This window comes from Mustela lutreola, chromosome 4, assembly GCF_030435805.1.
Source record: "Mustela lutreola isolate mMusLut2 chromosome 4, mMusLut2.pri, whole genome shotgun sequence".
Classification (NCBI taxonomy): Eukaryota; Metazoa; Chordata; class Mammalia; order Carnivora; family Mustelidae; genus Mustela; species Mustela lutreola.
The window spans coordinates 76,898,282-76,924,022 of record NC_081293.1 but is presented as its reverse complement, the minus strand read 5'-3'; the positions used below and the strand labels follow the sequence as shown (position 1 = coordinate 76,924,022).

The window sequence follows — 25,741 nt, the reverse complement described above, 5'->3', positions numbered from 1 at the left end:
TGTCTGGTGTTCGGAGAGGTCTCCGCGTGCGTTTTCAGTTTTCAATGCTTTGCTGTATTTTCTTCGTCGTTCCTATCAAAGGCAATTCCAAACAAAAGATCCTGAGTGCTCGGGGGTCTCCCAGACGGGCCATCGGGTCCTGCCACCCTTCCTATGGTCCAAGATGGGCAGTTACCATGTGGGAGAAGACACCTGGCTGCACACAGGAGAGCCGTGTGGCGTTCAATGTCAAGCTCAGAGCTTTGTGAGTGGCCGATACCAGACAGGGAGCTTCTACTCAGGGAGCAGGTGTCAAAGGGCTTGGGGGAGCAGACAATTCATTAACCTGATGGAGAGGAGTCCGAGCAGGGACGCTTGCGGAGGGAAGAATGAAAAAAGACTCAGATAAAAGCGTACAGCTTGTTACTGTGAAAGTTAATAGAGGTGACGGGGAGAAGAAATGAGGTATAGGAAATAACTGATAATTCTCAGCCCAAGAGAATTAAAAAGAAAATCACTTGCAAAGTGCACTTGCAATGAAAAGCATCTAGCTATAAATCAAGGAACAGGGAACATGAAGAGAAATACCTTTAAGCTGAGTAAGGCGACATAAAGACAACATTACCGAAGCTTGGACTGGGGTTTGCAACTGGTATCTGGATAATTCACGCTTTTACTTGAATCAAATGCAGGGGGGAGTGGGAGATTTGTGGACGATGTTGGTTGAATTAGAAGGAAAAACATTGTGGAGACAGAATGTGACTGTCTTCAGAGGTAGAACGTTTAAAGAGGTTTAAGGTAAAATGAGGACACTAGAGGGCCCTCATCCCATCTGGCTGGGGTCCTTATGTGGAGGAGAGATGAGGAGGCCGACACAGGGAAATCAAGAGGGCACACAGGGAGGTCTTCTCTGTCTGGCCGTCTACAAGGAAAGATGCTTCCAAAGAAACCAGACCTGACCACACCTTGATCTCAGACTTCCAGGCTCCAGAACTGTGAGAAAATAAATTTCTGCCATTTGAACCACTCTACCTGTGGTATTTTATTACGGCCGTCCACCAAACTCATACAGTACTTAACACTTACTGAGGTTGTTTTCTTTTGTTCTCACGGACAGAACTGGAAACGACGTTCTCTGTTCTGCAGAAATTACTGTCTTCTCCACAGACCTTGTCAGTTATCGAAGAGCAAGGTGGGTAGTGTGTGGGTTGTGCTCAGCTCCTGAAGTGGCTCCCGGATTCTTGTGAGAAGTGTTTTGTTTGCAGAACGATCGGCATATATTTGAGATGCGGTGGCGGCGAGCGCCATATCCCAGGGTTGGCTCCATGTCTCCCCCTGCTTCCTCCCACGCCACAGACACGCAGGTCGTGCTGGGAAGACTGTGGTATTTCAGTTGCTTGGACTGAGACGAAGGTTTTCGTTGGGGAACCAGCCACAGTGACCCCAACACGTGGAAAGCAGATGTTTCTCACTTGGCCCGTCTAACAGAATTATGTAGCCGGAGAGTGTTTTAGGTGATGAGGATGCTTGAGGAATGTCATGTGTTCGGCACCGATCAAGAAAGAGAGGAAAACTTTCAGCTCCTTGTTCTTCTTAGAATTTAGTGTGTTATTTGTCATGAAGACAACAAATATGCAAAAAAACTCTCCTTTGTTCCCTCAAGAGACGTGTTTCCTTTTCTAGCATCTTGGCTCTTCATGAGGCAAGAACATCTTTCCTTGGGGACAGCCACATTAGTGGCTCTGAGAGATTCATCATACTGAGTCAAGAGTCCAAGAGGACTCTTTTTTTAGTTATCGAAAGGCATGTCTTTGTTTATGTTGTTCTGACTAAAATACCACAAACTGGGTGGCTTAAACAACAGACATTTATTTCTCTCAGTTCTGGAGGCCCAAAGTCTGAGGGAAAGCCCTCACATTCGGGCTCTGAGTAGGGGCTCTCTCCAGGTTTGCAGACAGCCACCTTCTTCAGTGTCCTCACGTGATGGACAGAGCTCATCTCCCCGGAGTCTCTTCTTATACAGACACTGATCCCATCATCAGGGCTCCACCCTCCTGACTTAGTCACCCCTACAGGCCACTTCCCTCCACACACCATCACACCACGGATTAGATTACAACATATGGATTTTGAGGGGAGAGGTGGGAGGTACAGACATTCAGTCTATAGCAAGGCCAGTGCCAAAAAGCTAATGTTTTATCCATTTGCCATGCTTTATAGAAGTGCTACTGTATATCTCCTGAAATCCCATAATTACATTAAGTAGCATTCAAGAGCATGTGAATAGCTGTTACTCTGTTCCCTGTGATCTGGTGTTCAAATGCCTTCCAACAGAGTTACGGAATTAAGAAGATAGCTTTCAAAAAGAAAATTGATTAAGTCATACTTAATCAAGTCAGACTCGGAAGACCTGGGGATCATGACCTGAGCCGAAGGCAGAGGCTTCACCATCTGAGCCATCCAGGTGCCCCGAAAGCCAAAATTAAACAAAACAAAACAAAACAAAACAACAACAACAAAAAAACCACCTCATTTAAGTAATGTCTATACCCATTGTGGGGCTCAAATCCACTACCCCGAGATCAAGAACCACACACACTTTGAGCCAGCCAGACACTCCAAAGTCAAATTTGAATAATAAAATCCGAGCTCATGACGAAGATGCCTGAGGCTTCTAGAACTCTGTCATCACACGCTTACTGTTGTGGGACACCCAGTCCCAGGCATCTATCGAGGTCACTAGAATATTTTTAGGGTATTTTATTTATTTATTATATTTTATTAATATTTATGATATTTGTTTAAATATAAATATGTTTATGTTTATATTATTTATTTATTAGAATATTTTTAGAATATTTTTCTAAATGAAAAAGAATTTCATTTTACCAAGGACCGTTGACTTCTTGACTGGGTAAGATTAGAAATACAGGGGAAGGGGCTTTTGGGTGACTCAGTCGGTTGAGCGTCTACCTTCAGTTCTAGTTGTGATCCTGGGGTGCTGGGATCCAGCCATGCATCTGGCTCCCTGTTTGGCAGGGAGTCGGCTTCTCCCTGTCCCTCTGTTCCTCCCCCTGCTTGTTGTCTCTCTCTCTTTCTCTTAAATAAATATTAGAAATACAGGAGACAGAACTGACAGGAGCCATACCAATGGCATTTAAATACTACTTTTCTTCATGTGAAACTCAGTGGTTTATGCATTCACATGGGAAAAGGCTATCTGGGGACATCCATCTGAAATCACAAGCATTTCATTTTTTTAAGAACAAGGGCTAGTCTTAATATGAGGGTGGAAATTGCCTGCTTCATATATTTTTTGTATGGGACAAGGGACGTCATTTTGTAGAGGGAGATCTGGTGGATGATTTTAGGCCGTTTCTTCAGGAGTTTCAGGTTGTAGTGTATGCAGAGTGATCTAAAGAGGGGAGGAAATAATGGACCCAATGATAGGACGGAGGAATAAGCTTCAAAACCAAATGTGGAGGGAAAGAAAGAGACATGACCTAAGAACAATACGGAAGTACCACCTGTGGGACATCTGAGCTTCAGCCTCTGAAAAACTGTCCTTGACTACACTGCGTAAAAGCCTTTTGTCCTCATCAGTTTTCCTTCAAGATAGTGTATGTCACGGGGCACCTGGGTGGCTCAGTGGGTTAAAGCCTCTGCCTTCGGCTCAGGTCATGATCCCAGGGTCCTGGGATCGAGCCCCGCATCAGGCTCTCTGCTCAACAGGGAGCCTGCTTCCTCCTCTCTCTCTGCCTGCTTCTCTGCCTACTTGTGATCTCCCTCTGTCAAATAAATAAATAAAATCTTAAAAAAAATAGCCTCTCAAGATAGTGTATGTCACAAAAGCAACGAGGCAAACCGTAATCATTTATATTCCCTCCAGACGTCAGAGCAGGCATGGAGTCATGACAAGAACATTCTGGAAGAGCTGTAGCCACCGGGAATAAATCAGAGAGGTGGCAGTCCCTGCGTGTTTGTTTTCCCGATACATTTCTGACAATGACATGAAGAATTTAACCCACCAGATGAAGCACTCACAAATGGTGAATAATTCCAATAGCCAAATTTCTCACTCAAAATGGCCTTCCTGACAGAGGAGGTGCTATCTGGTTTGGGGACCAACGTTTCACAGAGAAAACGGTATGAACTCTGCTTGGGAAAATCACAGCCCAGTCATAGTCAAACTATGTGTCAGACTGTGTGTCGTCCCAGGCTTTGGGGTTCTCTTTTCAGTTCTCCACGGGGGCGCTCTGTCCCATCTCGGCCTCTGCCGGGAACCCGGGCCACCCACATCCTACTTCCCCTTCCCCAGCCTCAACTCCCCTCAGCTCCCCCCCCAATATTTTCCTAGTTAACTCCTACTACGTTTCTCGTAAACACTACATCTTCAGGGGGGCCTCTCCGAGCCCCTGGCTGTAAGAGCCCGTCTGTCATATTCATATTCCGCTTTTGTGACCCTCACCGCGCACCCCGGCTACCTGTGTACTGTCCATCTTTCTCTCCAGACCGGAAGCTCCATCTGCCAGAGCCACGCCTGTTCTCTCTGCATGACTCACACCTGTCCCAGCCCTAGCTGACAGCAGGTGTCCCTCGAGCAGCACCTGACCTAACGTGGGTTTCCCGGGAAGGAACGTGACTTGTACATCCGGTTTTCATACTCTGATGTGGAACTCTAGGGCTGGCTCTTTCCCTCCCCCTCCTCCCCCTCCTCCTCCTCCTGCTCTTTCTCATCCTCCTCCTCTTCTCCATATCTTTTCGAGTCAGCTTAGCGGCAGCAGTGGCTTCTGGTGGAACCGAGTGTGTTGGCGCAGACTCCTTTCCCCCTGCAATCGGGCCTTCCTCTCCAGGCTGCTCCGTGTTAGAAATCCTCCTGAAGATATCCAGGCTGGCCTGGTTCCACAGTGATGCCAAACGGACAACAAAGACTTATTTGGTTTCCAAAAAATAAAGGAATAACACTCCCACCCATCTGTTCACAACACAGGTGTGAATCAATGTTCCTGGAAACCCGTGTCATCTTTTGGCGGGGGTGGGTGGGTTGCAGAAGCCTGTCATGGAGAAATTCATAGGTTCGAGAGTCCAGTTCCCTATCGTTAAGGGAGAAAAGGGGATTCAAGCGGCAGCCAAATTGTTTGCTGGTTTTATGCCCTTGAGATTCATATGAGGCTCATCCACAAGACCCTGCCACCTGCCCAGCCTTTCAGGTCACGGGTCATCTCGCGGACTCAAGGGGAGGAGAACTGAGACTGAGCAAAGGTGCGTCGGCTCTGAAGCTGGGCGCTCACAAGGAAGGAGCGTTTCACGGAGGCTCCTTTAGTGAGTGGTTCTGGTTCTCCTGAGTTCTGCCTCTGGCCATGACGCTCAGATTCTCAGACTCTCCCAAGCCCTCCTTCCCTTAGTGCATGTCCCCTGGTGATAGACAGGAGGTGCAACAGGGCAGCAGACTGGCTCTGTAAACCCTGTAGTGAGGATGGGTGTGGCTGGCGGGTTTTGCCTGAATTACAAGAGTGATCTGAGTACAGATCAGAGTACAGCTACCTGCACTAATGCCCAAGTTTTACGACCTGGTAGGTAATGGAGCGCCCTTGCCTAGTAAGCGTGAATCTGCAACCGGGAAATTTCCCTCAGTCGTAGCATGTCACAGCGGTTCTCGAGTTTTGATGTGCGAAGGAATCGCCAAAGAAATCTGATTAAAACTCAAGCTTCCAGCCTCAGCTCCAAAGATACTAGCTCAGCAGGCTTTGGATTATGACCCAGGAATCTGCCCACTTAACATGAGCCCCCAGTGATGTTGACCTGTGTGGCCTGTGCCTTGAGGTACACTGGCCTAAGGGCTGAGAGCTGGGCTTAGAGCCAAGGTCAAGTTGTGGTAGGACCGCTCAGTTCCTCCATCTGTCTGTCAAAAGGCAGTAAGAATACCAACTCCGTAGGCTTGTCGTTGGATAAAATAAGGTCTTAATATAGTTAGGACATGCCAACTCATTATTTGTCGTATTACTATTATTAACCCCAGCCACAGGGCCAGAGAAGACGAGGGAAGAGGAAAAGCTTGGATTTTCTGGGCCAACCAGGCATCAAGTCTTGGGTAGGTCTGCAGTAAGATGCTGCAGAGACAGAGACAGACAAGAGATGGACAGACACCCCTCGTTCGAAGGACTGCCAGTGGTTGCTGACCTCCACTCAGATTTTCCCACACGAGGGACAAGCGGAACCCAGCTGGGGGGCTGCAGAGGACACTGAAGAGCCCGGGGAGAAAAGCACTTTGAGACTAAGGCCCCTATGAGTAGGGAAGGTGTTTCTGTGCCTCTCTGTACCTCCCAAGCCAAAATGGGTAAAAGAGGAGTTGAAGTGGACAGTTCCTCTGTATGATGCTATTCAGGGAACAATTTCTGTTCCTTCCTCTGTGAAAGGGACATGATAATGATACCATGCCCACCTCATTCAGAAGAACACAAAAGGGAGATGTATAAAGCCCTTTGTGTGGTGGGCCTTGGAGAGTCCTGCTGAACTTCCCATCCCTTCTCGTGTGATTCTCTCTGTAGCTATGGATCAGGAGAAGGGAAACTGAAATCCGAAAGCATCATGAGATTGTAGAGCAGCATTTCTTGTTCTTTTAAGAATCTGTTTCCCCTGAAAGACTTAAAAGTCAGACTTTCTTTTAATACCCATACGAATGGGCACAGCTTACAATGATTCGACTTCAGATTTTTCAACTTTATGATGGCGTGAAAACAAAAGGCATTCAGTAGAAACTGTACTTCGAATCTGAATTTCGATCTTTCCCCCAGGCTAGCACTGTGTGGTAGATACCGTCTCCTGAGGCTGGGCCAGAGCTGCGAACACAGATCCCAAGGTCAACGACAGACACACTTCCCCCTATTTCGAACCCGTCTTTCACTGCACTGTAATTCATAGATTACACAAGATATCCAGCACTTGTCTTTGTATAAAATAGGCTTTGTGCCAGGTGGTTTTGCCCAACGGGAGCCTCGTGTCAGTGTTTGGAGTGCATCTGAGGGCAGCTGGGCTCATCTAACCATGTTCCATAGCTAGATGCATTAAAATGCATTTTGACTCGCGGTATTACCAACTCAGGTTGGGTTTGTGGGGATGTAACCCATTGCAATTTGAGGAAAATCTGTATATTCATTGTTGCATATGTTTCATATATATGATAATCATACACCTGTATCTCTAATACCCAGAGTTACTGTTCTGTTTTCACTCAACAGGCTCCCAGTACTGAGGTTTTAAGACAGCAAAGTAATGTAATGACAGGAAAGTTGTGAGCTCAGGGTGGCTTATCCTACTGATACACTTTCATCCATGTTTCCATTTACTTCGTGTATATTTTCAAATTATTTCCACTGACAGCATTTGCTCTGAACTTGCCAGGTTTGTCTGAGCGAGTCTGGCCTACCCGTGTTGTGTTCCAGGATCCACCACCAGGGGGAGCCACTGGTCCATCTACAAAAGCAGGTGAGCCACAGGGGGCCCAGCAGAGGCCAAGACTGCAGGTGACCAGTAACATATTTCAGATTTATTAAAAAACAGGTAACAACAGGTAGGTAACAAGTCAGAGCTTTGGCTAGGAATGATTTGGAAAAGAATTGAAGGCATTACTCCACATAACATTCACAGTTGTGTGCCAGAGACAGAGAGCAAGGGCGTGTTTTAGAAGCATTTGCGGTGGACGATGGAGGGCCCGGCCTCGTCGTACTCCTGTTTGCTGATCCACATCTGCTGGAAGGTGGACAGGGAGGCCAGGATGGAGCCGCCGATCCAGACAGAGTACTTGCGCTCCGGAGGGGCGATGATCTGTTGGCCAGGATGAGAAAGAAGGGCCGTTAAAGCACTGGGACAGGGCCAGGCATCCCCCCAGGGTCCAGACTGGGTGCACCTCGCTGGAGTTCCATGGACAGCGGGGACAGTCTTGGCTGTCGGATGCCTGGCCCTAACCCCACCCTGACCCTAAGCCCAGGGAGGCAACCAGTGAATTTAGACTCTGCCTCCTCCCACCTCTTTAAGTCTACTGAGATGCACTGTTTCACACTGGGGGAGCTCAGGGTCCCCTGCTGGATGACATTTCTCTGGGGTAGGTCCCAGTAAGTTGCCCTGCCTGGCTCTCCCTGCTATCCAGGACTGACACGCAGGCCATGCTAATGTTCCTTAAATAACTGAATGGTTTAGAAGCAGAGAGAAATGACTCCGGATAGGGGTCCCTTCTACCTGCTGGAACCCCAAAACATAGCTATGGCGGAGCAAATTCCCAACCCCAGTCCTCACTGGAATACTTGGGTACAGACAAATATGGACACTTGGGCAAAAAGACAAGGTATTTCCGAAACCACGGTGAAAATGTTTAATTCCTGTCTATTCCCCAAGCTCTGTTTGAATGTGTATTTTTCTTTTTTTAAAAAAAGATTCTATTTATTTATTTGACAGAGAGAGACACAGCAAAAGAGGGAACACAAGCTGGGGAGTGGGAGAGGGAGAAGCAGGCTCTCCGCTGAGCAGGGAGCCTGATGTGGGTTTTGAACCCAGGACCCTGGGATCATGACCTGAGCTGAAGGCAGATGCTTAACAACGGAGCCACCCAGGTCCCCCTGAACATGTATTTTTCATACAAGTAGCTGATATTTGCTGAGCACCTTCTATGTGCTTAACACGACACTAAGCGTTTTACACATATTACCTCAAACCAGTTTAAAGAGTATTGAATTAGCCCCATGTTACACATGCGGAAACAGAGTCTGAGAGAGGTTTAAGTAACTGACATTGGGTCACGCTGGTGGTGCTCTCATCAGACCCAATATTCAAACCTGGACCTCTCCCAGATGAGGTTTTGTTTTGTTTCGTTTTGTTTTAGAAACAACCTTATCCTGTGGGGGTAATTCTAGATGGACAGAAAGGTAACAAATACAGTGCAGAGTCCCTATAACCACCACCATCCTGTTTGAGTTTTCCCTGAAGTCATCACCTTATGGCCCCAGATTTTTTTTTTACGGGTTTTCTCTCCCCCCATGGGAGTCACAAGTTCCGCATTCGTGTTATTCAAGAAGCTAGGTTTGGGTAAGCAGGAAACGGCCAGCTCTGGTCATGTAACACACCCCCACCTGGGCAGGCTTTGTCAGTGCGTTCACTGACCAGAGCTGGTTGCACGTCTCTCCTCCCCCCCACCCCACATGGGAGTAAGGGGGAGACAGCCAATCAGAGGAGCATCCAAGAAACACCAACCTTGGGAAAGAGTCTCTCTCACTATACAGTCTTTCAGAGCCTGCGGTTCAGGCAGAGAACTCTGGTCTATCTATCTGTCTGTTACCTACAAACCCTTTTCAAAAGACAAGGGAGTGCAAGTAACAGAGAATGTGTGTGAATACTTCCCACGTGTGTGGTCTGCACGCAAATGCCCTCTCTTCCGCTCCCTGGGACATGGGTTAGAGAGTCCCAGCATGGCTTCTGACTTCAGAGCTGGAAAACAGCTTTGGAGAAGTCTCTAGGCACCTGTCAGTCTGCCTCCAAAGAACTGTCTGTTTCATCTCTGAGCTCCCATGACTGGGAGTGCACACACATAATAGAAGGGTCTTTGGTGGCTCGGGGACCGAACTTGGTCATCCTGGAGGGATTCTGCACTTCTGAGCACCTAGATCAAAAGGCCAGACAGAGAGCCGGAGATACAACTCTAATTCTTGGCCACAGAGCTGCGATCAGGGTTGACAGTGGAAAAAGAGCACATGGGATAGAAACTACAACATTTAAACCTCTTCGGAAACAGGTCCGTATCGTCTGATTTTTGGTAATGTTCTGTGTGTGAGATGCACGATTTCTGTGATGGGGAAAATGATGCAATGTATATTTTTAAGAGGTACGATGGAAATCATCTAGACTTACTGTTGGGATCGTTTCACAATACAGGCAAATACTGAGTTAAGGTTGTACACCTGAAACTAATATAACGTTACGTGTGAGTTATATCTTAATAGAAAAATCAAGGCATATGCCCATATGGGAGCTCTGTTGAACTTCACTCCTGAAAGCTGCTGATGGCCAAGGATGATTATAGGTGAAATTTTGTGCCAAATAATTTAGCTTCTCTGATGAACTGGACTGACTTACACCCTATAAAGGGTGAAACTTGTGGATGTGGACCCACTATAAAGGGTGAAACTTGTGGATGTGGACCCACTGCTTAACGGGAAACCACCAGCACACGTGAGTACGACGTGGCCTCCGAGAGCCCGTCACATCTGGTGATGGGTTGGCATCACAGCCGGCAGCACAGCTGTGGCCCCTACCCTGAACCGTACCTTGATCTTCATGGTGCTGGGGGCCAGTGCCGTGATCTCCTTCTGCATGCGGTCAGCAATGCCGGGGTACATGGTGGTGCCCCCTGAGAGGACGTTGTTAGCATAGAGATCCTTCCTGATGTCAATGTCACACTTCATGATACTGTTGTATGTGGTTTCATGGATGCCAGCGGACTCCATCCCTGCGAAGGAGACACAGATCATGATCCTTGCAGGGGTGGAGGACAAAACTCAGGGCAGACTGGAAAAGCGTCGTAGGCTGCTGGAGGGTCTTAGGCTGGACGGAAGCTAGGCAGGCATCGCGGTGTGAGCACCGCCTGTCCTGATGGTCTCCACGCTCTCCCACCTCTCGTCTAGTGGGGAAGCCTTGCCACTATACCTCGGGAGGCAAGGGCTACAGTATCACTTCGCTGGAGGCGGGGGGGGGGGGGGGGGGGGGGGGGGGTAGCCTCAGACTCCCCTCAGGAGGTTCCTACAGAGCCCACGAGAGCAGCTGTAGCTTGGAACAACCCCAAGTCTCTCATCGCCTGCTCCCTTGCCAGCGCCCTTCAAAGCTAAAGGGTGCCGAAGCCCAGGGAGGTGCTTCATCTGACCCAAACCCGGGCTCACCCCTCCAAGAGCCCACCCTCTGTAAACATCCAGGCTAACATTTGTCCAAGGTCAGTGCTAATGCAGGAACAAGCTCTTGGGTTTCCTCTCCCCACCACCGCACTCCTTCCATAGTCTCAGCATTCAGCCTATCCTTCCCACCCATCCCGGGCTCCTGTGTCCTCAGCACAGGGAGCAGCTGACTTTTTTCACCATTTTTTTCACCATACGCCCCCCCCCCCCCCCCCCCCCCCGCCACCAAGGAGGCTTTGGGCTTGACTACAGCATAGACCATTTTGGCTTAGAAAGAAAACTCCTTTCCTGGCCTTCTGCGCTCCCTAGAAATCTGACACTTTCTTCCTTGCCCTGGTTTAGAAATGCATTTGGTCTTGCAGTGCCCACACGCAGAAGGGTGCTGAGAGCCAGGAGCTGGCTGGATTGCGGGGAGGGGCTAGGGTGCTCCGCCCCTGCGCAGGGAGGGGACGCTGAAGCCTACCGATGAAGGAGGGCTGGAACAGGGTCTCCGGGCAGCGGAAGCGCTCGTTCCCGATGGTGATCACCTGCCCGTCGGGCAGCTCGTAGCTCTTCTCGAGGGAAGAGGAGGACGCAGCTGTGGCCATCTCGTTTTCGAAGTCCAGAGCCACGTAGCACAGCTTCTCCTTGATGTCGCGTACGATCTCGCGCTCGGCTGGCAAAACGCAAACATTCAGATTTGCGACAGGCGTTAAAACCCCCACCCGCCTCCCTTGGACGTTGCCCCCAATATGGGTGCCTTCAAAAACGTGCGTAAATTCGATCTACAACCCCAAATCTGTGATAGCAATTAAACTACAGGCCCACGAGGGAGCCCCTTCTGTCCCTAACAGAGGAGAAAATACTGTCTGGAAAACATGACTGGAAACAAGTTAGCTACAGGCATCCTTCTGCATGATACATGTGGGACTTTTTTTTTTTTTTTCAGGATTAACTATTCACTCTCTGTTACGCTTGTCCTACAACAGTTCATTATATGGGGTTTTCAGTTGTCCAAGAAGTCTCATGTTTTGAGGCCCCCATGGTTTTCTTTTTAATTTTTAGTTATTTATTTGAGAGGCAGATCACAAGTAAGCAGAGGCAGGCAGAGAGAATGAGGAGGAAGCAGGCTCCTTGCTGGGCAGAGAGCCCGATGCGGGGCTCGATCCCAGGACCCTGGGATCATGACCTGACCCAAAGGCAGAGGCTTTAACCCACTGAGCCACCCATGTGCCCCGAGGCCCCCACGGTTTTCAAAAAGCTCCGAGACCCATGCTGACAGGCCCAGGTAGGTCTCAGGTCACACCACTGGTATATTCATTTCCTTCCAGAAGGAGACGGGCCCTGGCTCAGGCCCGGTCCCGGCCCAGGGGGCTCCGTGGTGCACAGCGAGGGGGGGTTGGGGGCAGCAAGTACTCCTCGGATTCCTGCACGCTGAACTTCTAACCTCTTGGTTCCACCTAGGCCCCCAGAGCCTTTTGGAGATCACCTGGAGTTCTTTGTAGGGAGCAGAAGAGCAACGTAGGAAGGAATTCAACTCCCTACCCCAGAAACTTTAACATCCACAGGGCTCAAGCTCCGGGTCTGTAATAAACCTCAGCTGTGTCCAGACACGGAAATGTGTGGACACCACCAGATCGCTGGGGGGAGGGCAGGCAGCCAGGGCCATGGGCATTGAGGACGCCGCTGGCAAATGTAGACGGGCGGCAGGTGCTTGGAGGCCGAAGACACCTGAACAGCTTGCTGCCAGGCTGGTCTTCCGACTAGCTAACGATTACTGGCTTACTGACTTACAGATGCGGAATTACTCAGTGCTGGGAATTTTGCTTGCTTGGTGTCATTCAATATGACAATCCCCATTCTACAGATGAGGAGACTGTGGTTTGGTGAGGTTGGGTCACCTCGCTGGTGAGTGGCAGGACTGGGCCCTGGCCCTGCCCTGGCGTCTCCAAGAGCAACACCCTGGGCCCCTGGAAAACACTGCTCGATGTTGTCCCCTGTCTCTGCCCTCTCAGTGTCCTACTTGTGAACAGAGGAGGTTAAAAAAATGTCCAAGTGATAGACCCCCGCTTAGCTGTCCTCCTAGAGGTTCTCACTGTTCTCAAGGAAACCGTCTCATCACTTGGAGCAAAAAAGGGGCTGTGCCTGGCTTGGGGCATTGAAATCAAGCCTTGCCACCCACATAGTCTCCTCCCATTGCCTCCCTGGATGGTCCCCAGGGTCCTAGATGTCACTGTGAAGAGACATGGCCCTTTGACCCCCTGGTCATCACTCCTGCCCGCCTCACCGGTCGTCACGAAGGAGTAGCCGCGCTCGGTCAGGATCTTCATGAGGTAGTCGGTGAGGTCGCGGCCGGCCAGGTCCAGACGCATGATGGCGTGTGGCAGGGCGTAGCCCTCATAGATGGGCACGTTGTGGGTGACCCCGTCTCCAGAGTCCAGCACGATGCCTGGGGAACAAATGGGCACAAAGAAAATCACCACGGCAGCAGGTGTGTTGCTGGGGGGGGCACCTGGGCAAGCGGAAGGGGAGTTTCTGAGCCTCTAATTTGAAAGAGAAGAGAGAAAGCATGTGACAGCATGGTCCGAGCAGGACAGGGCTGGGGGAAGATAGAGAAAGAGCAGGAAGAGAGAGAAAGAGAAAGGCCTGCTGGAAATAGAGCTCGAGGGCTTATTTTTTAAGGTGGGAAGAAGGCCTTTCTCAGGGCCGGGATTAGCTCTGTCCGGTCTAGCTACCCACCCCACCCCAAGTCCATCCAAACTCCATGTTTACAACTGTCAAAGCCCGTCATGGACGGTGCACCCAATCCGGGCTCCCACCTACCGGTCGTGCGGCCAGATGCGTAGAGGGACAGTACTGCCTGGATAGCCACATACATAGCCGGGACGTTGAAAGTCTCAAACATAATCTGCAAAGCAAGCCAAAGAGCTACATTAGGGATGTGACCAGTCTTGGCAAGAATGGTCAAGAGAGCGCCCCCTGCAGGTGGGCTCAGAACACAGCCCTGCCTTTGTGGCTCAGGGCAGAGGGCATGGATGGTGCCCTGAGTGTGCAGGGAGGGGGAGGGGCGGTGCACACCGGAGAGGGGTGGGGGTACGCAGGGGGTAGCCCTGGCTCCCACGAGACCTTGGAGATCTTCCCAGCCTATCAGCTGACCGCTGCGGGCTTCCTTCCTGGTGTCTCAACTGTCCACGGAGGAGTTTGGACTAGGCGAGCTGCGGTGTAAGCAACCTAGGACGGACTAATGGTACTAAAGCCAAAGGCAAAGAAAAGATGACTTTCAGGCTTGGACTTCTCTGTTCTACAAAAGGACACCTTGGACCAGAAGCCCCGACCGGTTGGGAACAAGCCCAGTTCCGTGATTGTCTGAGGTCCCTGTTCCGTCTGTTCCACTTTCTCATGGAGTTACTGGGTCAATGTCAGCCCGAGAATCCAAAGTCACTTTGGCTTCAACGGAAGGGACCTTGATCCTGAAAGACGAGACACGCCCCCTGGAAGCTAAGGGACCTACATGAAGGCCAGTGCCTCAGTTCATGCAGTCTGGGGACAAGACCAGAGCCACTGCAGGTCACGGCTAAGAAGGTGATGCACACAGAGATGCCCATGGGCCTCCCCTTCTCCACCTGCCAAACCCTGCCTGGTCTATCCGCCAGAACATCTCACATCGTTTGCTGGACAGCCGTGATTCCCAACTGTTCTTCCACCTCCACACCATTCCCAGGGACAAGAACACCCGTAGAAATGACATAGCTGGTCACGTGGAGGGAATCCCAGGGGCACAGGTGTCCCCTGCACAGAATGACTGCCCGTATGTTGGTGTAAGTGCCAAGAGCTCTTCTGAGGAAAAAGGTCCTGCGTATATACGTTTATTGATCCCAAAAGATCCCAGGTCTGTTCCAGGCTCTGCTGCTTTGAGCTGTATGACCTTGTGGCAGTCACCCTTTGTACACGATCCTTGAAATGCTCGTTTATGTAATCAAATATCTCATTCTATAACCACTTCTCTAACTCTTCATTTATAGACTACAAACTGCTTCACCTTGTTCAGGTTTAAAGAGACAATGCAGGTGACATGCTTTATCCACAGCTTCAGAAGAGCAAGTATTAAGCTGATATTGGATGCTTCTGTTTGGTAGCTCATCCAAACTGGAAGGCTTGTCTGTCCGGTGGAATGGGTGATCTCCTACCCTAAGGTCTCTGGGCGTCACACAAGTCACAATAATGACAGTAAAAACTATTATTGTTGAACATATCTTGTATCAGGCACTGCCAAGCACATCTGACATTGTGCCTCACTATTTTTCACATCAACACTTTGAAAAATAATAGTACTAGTCTTATTCCCAAGACACACGAGCAAGGAGACCAGGAATCGAAGAAATTAAAGGGATTCATTAAGCTCGTGAAGCTGAGAAGCAACAGATTCCCCGCTGGATGTTAACCCACATTTTGAAATGATTTCTCCTTCCAAGTTTGTAACCTAATATGCCCAGCCTTTTCTATTACTTATTCTAATTTCCTATTGCTTCTGGAGTCAAGGGGCCGTTCCTGCCCTAAGGGAGTGAGTAACATCATGATGTTTCTGTCCTTGGGAATCCCCAGGTTCCTGGGAAGTTGTTGGTCTGTGAGGAGACTGCTGGGCTGGGCCTCCTCTCTGCTTTCCCGCCCCACGCCTTTCAAACAGGACTTGCCCCAAACCCCAGAGTGCTGGATCCTGGAGTGGCTCTTTACCTGGGTCATCTTCTCCCGGTTGGCCTTGGGGTTGAGGGGTGCCTCGGTGAGTAGGGTTGGATGCTCCTCAGGGGCAACACGAAGCTCATTGTAGAAGGAATGGTGCCAGATCTAGCGGGGGCCAAGGAGAAACATGATGAGGTGATGTTGTGGGGGGCTGCGGGCCCCCAAAAAGGGACCAGAATGAGCTACACGAAACTAGGACGAAATCGTACGTTACAAGCACTCACCAAATGTCCATGTTTTTACTGACACAGACACTGAAGCTTAAAGACTGTGAGTAACTTACCCAAGGAGTCACCTCGAGGAAGTGACTCAGCAAAAACCCAGACCCCGGTCACGGGGGCGGGACAGCATAGTGGCTAAGGGCACAGGCCCAAGCGTCAAATTCAGGTTCAAATCCCAGCTCAACCACTTCTTGGTGGTGCGAGCTAAGGCAAATTTTAATCCTTCCCAGCTCATCTCACCGTAGGTAATATGAAAATAACTTGTCTGTCTTGGTGAGAACCCTAGAGTTACTATTCACTCCAGTGCCTGGCCCAGAATGAATATTATTATTATCACTCAACTATACCTTTGTTTAAAGTCATCTCTATGGCCAGTGTGGAGCTTGAACTCACCATCCCGACATCAGGAGTCTCACACTCTTTGGGCTGAGCCAGCCGGGTGCCAACTATATCTTTTCCCCTATGACCACTTCAGTTAATATTCCTGGGAAAATGATTTAGTTTTGCAAGTAAATGAGTGAATGAGTCAACGAGTGAATGCGTGAATGGATGAATGAAACTGACCTGAAAAAGTTAGGTACCATTTGTAATACTTCTTGGGAAATTTCCCTCCATAACATATCCTAAGAAGACAGGTGTCCCTGTCTGTGTCTCCACACCCACCGTCCCCCTCTCTGGTCTCCAGGGCTGGGAGAAGCCTGCCCTTGTGGACACGCTCTGGACCTTCCATTTGTGGACGGATATCTGACCTTCAGGTGCTTTGAAAAAAGCCTGTGTCCACTGATAGCTCATTCGTGTGAGGTACTTTGGACATGAGTGTGTTTGCTTTGTGGTTGAATGTCCTCGATGCCAAGAAGAACAGACCATTGTAAAAAGGGCTAAATTAATTCTTTTTAAGGGCCCAAGAAGTCTTTGCTAGCACAGGGAATATGAGATTCCTCCAGAACTGACACAAAACAAAACGGGAACTGCTTGCCCAAAGTTTTTATAAATCGACAAAAGCCAGACTGACTTTAAAGAATCTTTATCTTGTCCCAGTGTCTTTGGTTCTGAAGTTGTGGTTTCTAGAAAGGAAAGAAGGCTCTTGAAAGTTGTACTCCTTTGATGGGATAAAAGTATCAGAGTGTTCAAGAAATCCCACAAGTCATGTTATATGCTGTGGTTACGCCGAAATTGAGAAAACAACCAACCAACGCCTCCCCTCGGCAAGCCTCTCTCCCCACCTCACTTTAAATTTCAGTTTTATAAATGATTAAATGCTTTATTCCTCCCAATTCTCTCAGTGCGTGCATTCTGAGATGCTGCTATCTCCACGGAGAAACTCTCAGAGTGTTTCCTACTGTCATTAATACCTTCTTCTCCGTGCAAACTGCAGCCCTAACCAAATCCGGCATCTCAGAGAAAGCAAACCTAATGAAATGCTGTTGTAGGGAAGTAGAGTCCTTGGCATTTTTACTGATAAATTCTCACAATACTATTTTCTTTTAAACTGGTGAGATTGTGTGTGTGTGTGTGTGTGTGTGTAGGGAACTGACAAATAAAAGTCCAGATATCGGGATTCTAATATTTTGCTACATTAAAAAAAATTAGTGTCATTTTCCCATTAGCCTGTCTGCTTTTTCTCCAATCATTTGTTTCTATGATGACTAATAATAAACATTAAAATCCTAGGATTTGGGGCACTGGGTGGCTCGGTCAGTTAAGTATCTGACTCTTGATTTCAGCTCAGGTCATGATCTTAGGGTCGGGAGATGGAACTCTGCACTGGACTCCACGCTGGATGTGGAGCCTGCTAAAGATTCTCTCTCCCGCCCCCTCTTTCCCTCCCCACCCTCATTCATCACCCCCTCAATCTTAAAAAAAATAAATAAATCCAAGGATTTAACTCTTCCCACAGCTCTTTTATATTAAATTGGGAGATAAAGCATTCACTTAATGTAACACAGAGAGGTACTTTCTAAAATATTTAAAAATTTGTGTCTGTTGCTTGAGCTTCAGTATAATGGGGAACATTCAGCAATGTACCAAATGTGCAATGTCATGACTCCCGCTTCTAGAGCGAAAACTAAAACACTTAAAAGAAACACTTAAAAGAAATTCAGGGTGATTGGTGAGAAGCTTTCCAGCGTGGGCCCTGGGCCGGGCAGAGCTACTCTGGCTCCTCTCCGCCACTGGGAGGCACAGCCTTCCCGGGGCTGGTGAGAGCAGGGAGGGAGGGGTTGGGGGGGGTGGGAGGGGGCGGTGATTCTCCTGGCTGCCCTCCCTGGGAGGGTAATCCAGTTGACTGAGCCAACAGACTATTAATTCCTACCACTGGCAAAGGACTACTGCTCTCCTCCGCAGAACCCTCTCCCTCTAACTAGTTTATAAATCTTTTAGGCAGGGAATTTTTTTTTTTTTCAAAGAAGCATTTCAGGATTTTTTTTTTTTTTTTCCCCAACCGTAGCAAAATCTTTTGAACCAGGGCCACGGAAATTATGCATCCTGAGGGCTCGACCTACAGAAAAGTTCCTGGTACCTTTTCCATGTCGTCCCAGTTGGTGATGATGCCGTGCTCTATGGGGTACTTCAAGGTCAGGATTCCCCTTTTGCTCTGTGCTTCGTCACCCACGTAGCTGTCCTTTTGTCCCATTCCCACCATCACTCCCTGTAAAGATTCAACAAAGCCTGAGTCAGCCTCCTCCAGAACTTGCGAACTGATTCCGATCCAATCACGAAGAGTTAAATCATTGCAAGAGGAAGTTCTCTTTTAGTTCCAGCAACTTGATATTCTGTATCTAGTGGCTCTGCTCTTAAACAACATCCCTCAGTGGACTGGCAACAGACCTGATCCATCTCCAAATAGCAGAAGGCCTTATGGCTTAAGCAACTTTACACTATAAATTTTTATCTCCTTTTTTTCTTAATGAGCTCTGTTAAGGCAGACACTGTCCTTGTCTTGTTCGCCTTGAGAACAAATTTCCCAGCAAGTATTTATCATTCAGGAATTACTTGTGAAATGAATGTATGAAATTTTACATGTTAGTTAGAGGGCACTTTGCCTCTTGTTAACCCTTGAACCTGTACTGTTAAAGCGGTCGCCCACGTAAGAGATGTGAATATTTTCTAACCATTATAAGCAAAAGTATTATATTGACAAACGAGAGCTCGGTGCTTGATTTCTAATGGATAAATCCATACCAATCAACATTAAGATGTTTGCCTAAATTAGTTGGAAGTACATTTTTAATCATTGAAGTGCAGCTTAAAAAAAAAAAAGAGAGAGAGAGAGAGAGAAAGGACATTGTCGTTGCTGGGATTTTAAATGGCACCGGAGTGCTTGTTTCAGAATTGCAAAAACAGTTGTTGCTATTAGAGCCATAAATAGTGGTTTGTACGAATATCTCCATTGCACGCAGTTCAACAAAGAGACAGATTTCAGATTTCATTCATGGGACGTGGCTATTATTATTATTTGTACGACTATATGCCAAACTGAGAGTCACGGAGATTAGTCAGACAAGCTCCGCAAGCAACCACATTGCTGATGCAGAAGGAGACTTTCTAAGATGAAAGGTGGCGGCCCCCAACATTTTGTTTACACATAATTTTCTATAAAATTATCATGTGGCTGTCCACGGATATGTCACCAACCCCTAAGATATGTAAAATTGCACTTGGCAGCAAAGCCTCCTTTCGTCTAATATCAAGATCTTTGAGAGGGAGTGACCTAGGCGTTTATTTTAATCTCCTTCCAAAGAGGGACTGTGGTTTGCATTCCTGGGTAATTCACAGTATTTCTCATGATGATAATGATTGTACTGACACAAAAAGGAATGTGAGAAAAGGTTAACTTTATGTCCGACAGATACCCACTAGATAATCTGTCTACATGGTCTATGAAATTCGTACTTATTCCTAGACATCAATCGTCAGAGGTCTGTTTTTAACAAGGTTACATAATTTCTGGAGAGACCACGAGAGACACTCTGGGGATACTCACCGACACACAGAAATAGAGCAACCTAACCTATAGCCCCGTTTCTCTCTATTCCAATCAGAATTTGTTTTATTGAATACATTTGATGGGCAACGTTGTGCAAGTTTAAGGTGCACACCTGTTATCTTGATACATTTATATCTTGTAATGGGACTGTCAATGTAGCGATATTTATCACATTCCATAATTGTAGTACGGTATTGCTTACCTGGTGTCTGGGGCGTCCCACGATGGATGGGAAAACAGCCCTGGGAGCATCGTCCCCAGCAAAGCCGGCCTTACAGAGCCCAGAGCCATTGTCACACACCAGGGCGGTGCTGTCCTCCTCTTCACACATTTTGATGGAGCTGCTTCACAGGGTCCTACGGGAACAGGGATGAAGCCCACCCAGCTGTCATCCAGTGATTGTGGCCCTTAACTGACCACTCCTACTCTGTACACCTAGAGCGCACACCACAGGCCCTTATCACAGCATTTATTTCAAAGTACTTTAATTAGACTGAACACTTTTATAAGCCACAATTCAGAAGTCCATGTTCATACAACTGACCCCCAACACTGTGCCTGGCTTATCACATGTGCTCAGAAGCACTTTAAAGAATGACCACACAGGGAGCACCTGGATGGATTAGTGGGTTAAGCGCTTCTTTTGGCTCATGCCATGATCTTGGGGTCCTGGAGTTGAGCCACACATTAGGCTCCCTGTTCAGCGGGGTGTCTCCTTCTCCCTCTGCCCTTCCCGCTGCTTGTGCTCTCTCTCTCTGTCTCGCTCTCTTTCTCTCTCTCTCAAATGAATAAATAAAATCTTTAAAAAAAAAAAAAAAAAAAGAATGACCAAGCAAGTGAATGAATGAACAAGTGTAGAGCACAGACAGGGAGTATCAGACTAGGAGACCAGATCTTCACGCAGATAAGTGACTTGTCATATGTTAAAGAAGTTTCTGGAATTTGCTGTCTGTACCAACCCAAACACATTTCTCTGGATAGATTATCACATTAAAATATTTTCTTGAGGGGCTCCTGGGTAGCTCAGTGGGTTAAAGCCTCTGCCTTCGGCTCAGGTCATGGTCCCAGGGTCCTGGGATCGAGCCCTGAATCAGGCTCTCTGCTCAGTAGGGAGTCTGCTTCCTCCTCTCTCTCTGCCTGCCTCTCTGCCTACTTGTAATCTCTGTCTGTCAAATAAATAAATAAAATATTAAAAAAATATTTTCTTGACAAGGTATATTTTGAGGGGTGGGCAGCATGGGAAAATTTGGAAATGCTGAGAAGCTGAAATGTTAAATGTAAAGTGTTGAAAAGGGAAATCTCTTCTAGATCCCAAGAACTGTTGTTTTGCCTTTGGAAAAACATTAGACCCAATTGAAACTTTCGAAGAAAGTGCTTTAAATTTTAGGGGCCACAGTTAGCTAACTTAAACATCCATGTGAGGGAAAGTCTAAGAAATTGCACATTGGGTAGTAGGATACCTTGCTGCCATTAAGAAAGATAAAGGAAAGGAAAGAGTTTATTTCATGTAAGGATAATTGATTAGAGAAAACAACATCGTATGATCCTATTTTAAAAATGTATTTTTATGCATTGAGAAAAGATTAATTATATTTACCGAGACATTGATGGATATTACTTTAAAAAGTGATTTTTTAAAAGGATTTTACTTATTTATTTGAGGGAGAGACAGTAAGAGAGAGCACGAGAGGGAGAAGGTCCGAGGGGGAAGCAGACTCCCTGTGGAGCTGGGAGCCCCATGGCGGAACTCGATCCTGGGACTCCGGGAGCATGACCCGAGCCGAAGGCAGTCACTCAACCAACTGAGCCACCCAGGCACCCCTGGTGCTGGTGTTTTTAATGATCTTCCCTGGGCCCTGTCATATTTTCTAAGCTGAGCATGCCTTCTTTAGTAATAAAACAATATGTTTAATATCCTACTCCTATGCTTGGATCCTATCACCAAATTTGAAAAGTTGAAGCAGAAGTAGCAACTTTATAGTTTTGGGAAATTGAAGGTCTGTTAGAGACACTGTTTTCATTCATTGCCCTCATTTCCATTAATGAGAAAATACAGAGGAAATGTTTTGCTTAAGGGCGCTGGAGGCAGAGCTGAATCCAAGATCAGGTCCCTTTGGCTAGCCCCTTAACTTTCAGTTTAGATGCCTTCCATTTTTCCGAGCAGACTTAGGTGGACATATCTTGTAAAGAGAGGGACACCCACAGTTCTCTGCTCCAGTTTGAGATTTTAAGATTTCAAGCTGAGGAGGATTCTTGTAAGCTGGTGAGCTCACTACAGATCTGGAACCAGATATGAAAGGCAATTCTTTTAAGGAAATTTCTGGGGTGTGAGAAGAGAAAAATAACAACACCAAAAAAACGTTTTGCAAACAAAAAAACAAAATCAAAAACAACAACAATGACAACAACAAGAACAAAAATGCTTTGTAATTTTCTAGATCATTCCCAGGAAATCAATGCTCTATCTGTCCAGATGCACTGTAACCCTTTGCAAAGAGTGTGAACCTCAGCTGAGGCCATGCATTTTACAATCTGGATCAGATACTGTTCTCTCCAACTGACAAACAAGGAAATCAAGACTCGATGAATTGAAGTGACCTGTCCAGGTTCCCAGCACTGGTGAAGTTAGGACCACGAGGAAAACAGAGCATGATGATGATTATGGCTTGGGCTCTGCAGTCAGACCACCCGAGTTTGAGTCTGGACTCCACCCCTCAGAAGCCCTGTGACTTAGTAAATTATTTAATATCTGTCAATCACAGTTTTCTTCTCTGTAAGACAGCAAGAATATCAGTTCATGCTATACAGGGTTCTTATGATGGAGGGTTAGTTTTTTTTATAGAAAGCACTGAAAATAATTTGTAGTGGCATACACATTATGAGTTCTCAATAAATGCTCAAGTTATGATGATTAGTATAATTATATAATTATCCTCATTATCCAGATCTCTGTATCTCTAGTCTTGGCTTGCTTTCCATACTGCCCCCAGGCATAGCGTGGAGGGCCTTGACCTGTGGAGTCCACTTGTCAGAATGGAGAATGAAACAGATCAACTCGATCTTTCCCTCCCCAGCCATCCCTTCCCTTCCCAGACACTGGATTCCATTCGGCATTTACGTGATCCGGCTTCAGACCTTGCAGAGTAAGAAGCTGGAGAAGTGAGAAAGGCAGAGGAGACAAGGCTGAATGGGCAGTAAGAGTCAGAGGCATGCGGGGGAGCCAGCCAGCTCCAAGAGGCAGGCTCCCCCGGGATGCGTTAAGCAGACTTTCCAAACCAAAAGAGTTGAAGACGGGATGAATTATGTGGCAGTAGGACACTCTGAAAACGTGACAAGAGGATGTCCTTACTACCTCCTTTCTTGGCCAGCCAGGCTTGAAGGGAGTGTTTGGGTAATACTGCAGAGAACGAAAGCTGACCCCCAGTGTCAGAACGCATGCAGGAAAAAAAAAATCTCAAAATTCAGTAAATATGTTTTTATTTGGCAAAAAAAAAAGTCCACAAGCGATTTTCTAATCTCTTAGATGAGCACTGCCATTGGAGAAGAATTCTCTAAGTCCCAGGAAAGATGCTGGCTCAGTGATTTACAGCCCTTATCTATAACCTGAATGAGCAGCTCAATTTGGAGCAAAGCATTTCCTAATTAGGTAAAACACACTCGAGTGTCTGCTTTTGGAACTGCCCCTCTGGCCAGGGGGGTAGCTCCAACTGTTTCTCGTGCATCTTGTGCCAAAAATGAGTAGTTAAGGCGAGGCGGGGTGTTGGGGGAGTGGAGAACACTGCAGTTCCCAGCTCATCCCTCTTGAAATGCAAACCATATTTAGTCAAGGGTCACAAAATGGAAGGAAAAAGCTCAGTGTGAAAACCCCAGTCCCGGCTGAAGCAGCCAAGCCCTGATTTACAGGGAAGTTGAAGTTCAGCCTGGGGGAGGCAGGGCTGGCTCTGCAGTCAGGTCAGCCTCACCCGGGGAGACAGAAATGCAAAGCAGACCTCCCATAGGCTGAGACCAGAGCAGCTAGCAGCTGCACGCCATTGTGCTCCCTCCCTCTTTACTCACAGAGAAAGATGCAGCAGGTTTCCTACTGCACTTGGCTGCAAATGACCAATGGACCATGCAATGCACATTCTGAGGCATAAAGTCACAGACATTCTCAAGAGACATGCTTTCCTACAGCAGACACTACCAATCAGAGCCTAGGAACCCAGAAGCAAACACGCAGAGTCAACATCAAAGACCAGGCAAGCGGGCTCTCTGTTCGCTTCTAAAACCCACTTCCAGGCACCCTCGCTGCACACAAAAAAACACAGTCCAGTGAGAAGTTCCCATACCAAACCTAACCGCAAACAAATGCTGGAGTTTCCAGCGTCCAAAAATAAATAAACGTGTGATTTACTGGAAATCACTAGTCTGCGTCTCTGAAACGCCTGTGAGATCTGGGCTGCTGATTTAGCATGAAGACATCCTCCAGGTGACACACGGATTCTATCTCATCTCCCTTTTGCCCTCCTCCCCCACACCCAACAGCACCTTCGCTTTGTTTTTCAAGTTGAATCACTAGCGGCTAAGAGCTCCAATCATTTCTCTACTGCCGTGCTCATTCAGGAATTTCAGAGTGCGCCAGCCCAGCCCGAGCTCCAGCGATGACGTCTGGTCGCACTGAGTAATATCAGAGCTGCCGGGATCTGGAAGTCACATCCCTGGGTCGGTGCCACTTACCCTGACGAGGCTCGCCTGGGTTCCTCTGCTCCGGGTGGTGTTCAGGGAGGCTGAACGCTGAAGGGTTATATAGCCCCTTGGCCTGCTTCCCTCCCACTGGCTTCCCAAACAAGGAACAAAGACAGACTTGGGCCCAGCGTTCGGGCTAACACAACCATATAGGGACCTCAGCACAAAACTCTCTAATCTGGGTGGCCGGAGGTCTGGGTCTCTTCCACCGCATTCCACTGCTCTGCTCAAGGAGCGGGAGGCAGCTCAGCTGCCAGAGGGAGATAAACACCCCAAGCCTCCAGAGCCACTCCTGAGATGCCCAGAGACACTGAGCTCCTTGTGTGATGGGGCAGATATAGGCCGGGCCGTATGTTCCTGCTCTCCCGCTGGCGTTCAGGGCATTTCTGAACGACCTGAGCACGAAGAGGAGTGGCCTTGAGAAGTAGGCACTTTAAAAAAAAAAAAAAAAAACCCTCTATGAAGGGGGCCTGCAATGGAGACATTGCTCCAAATGATCATAAGTAGAGAGAAAGAGAGAGACGTGATTTGATGGCCGTCATGCTGTTTCTGAGTGGAGTCCGTGTGTGGTGTTCATGGAACTAGGAATTGAAGTGCAGACAGGGTTGACGGGCCCCTGTTTCCCAGAGGAGCCTGGGGACTCAGCATGACCTTGACCACTTAGTCCTTTGGCACATCGCAAATGCCCACCAACTGTGACCGAGGGATTTAGCAGAATGATGACGGGCCACTTTTGACCAGAGTCCATGCTGCCCCGTGTCCCAGAAACAGTTTGGGAGAGAAAGGGGCATGTTCAAGGGTGGGGGGGATCCCTCTGACCCCCCTCTCTACCTGTTGACCCATTTGACAGGTGACAGAGAGGCAGGTGAGTATCTCAAAGATAAGCAGGCAGCGGGCATGGATCTGGCTGTGAGCTCTCATGCCCAGGGGTCAGTGGGAGCTTCAGTGTTTGACATTGTCCGCTCTTCTCCTCCAAGCCAGGTTCCTAACTAAATTCATAATAGAAATCTCGTGGATGGACAGCGTGAGTACTTCCAGACTGCTGACACAGGAGAGCAGTCCCAGAATGAATGGCTTTATTTGACAGCTGAGAGCAGCTGTTCCCTCCCGTTAACTGGGTCTGGTACGTCGTTGGATTGGTGGTACGCACGCACATACACATGTGTTCATCTTGGAGAGGC

At 47.9% G+C, this 25,741-nt stretch overlaps 1 protein-coding gene across 1 annotated transcript; it reads right to left on the bottom strand.

Moving 5' to 3' along the window:
- Nucleotides 1–7,503: 7,503 nt before the first annotated feature.
- Nucleotides 7,504–24,691, bottom strand: ACTA2 (actin alpha 2, smooth muscle). Its single transcript, XM_059172472.1, has 9 exons — nt 24,552–24,691; nt 20,038–20,191; nt 18,369–18,497; nt 15,624–15,734; nt 13,716–13,800; nt 13,180–13,341; nt 11,377–11,568; nt 10,293–10,474; nt 7,504–7,803 (listed from the first exon to the last, which is right to left on the bottom strand). Exons 2-9 carry the CDS (start codon nt 20,164–20,166, stop codon nt 7,660–7,662), a joined length of 1,134 nt encoding a protein of 377 aa, XP_059028455.1. The 5' UTR covers nt 20,167–20,191; nt 24,552–24,691; the 3' UTR covers nt 7,504–7,659.
- Between the last annotated feature and the right edge of the window lie 1,050 nt (nt 24,692–25,741).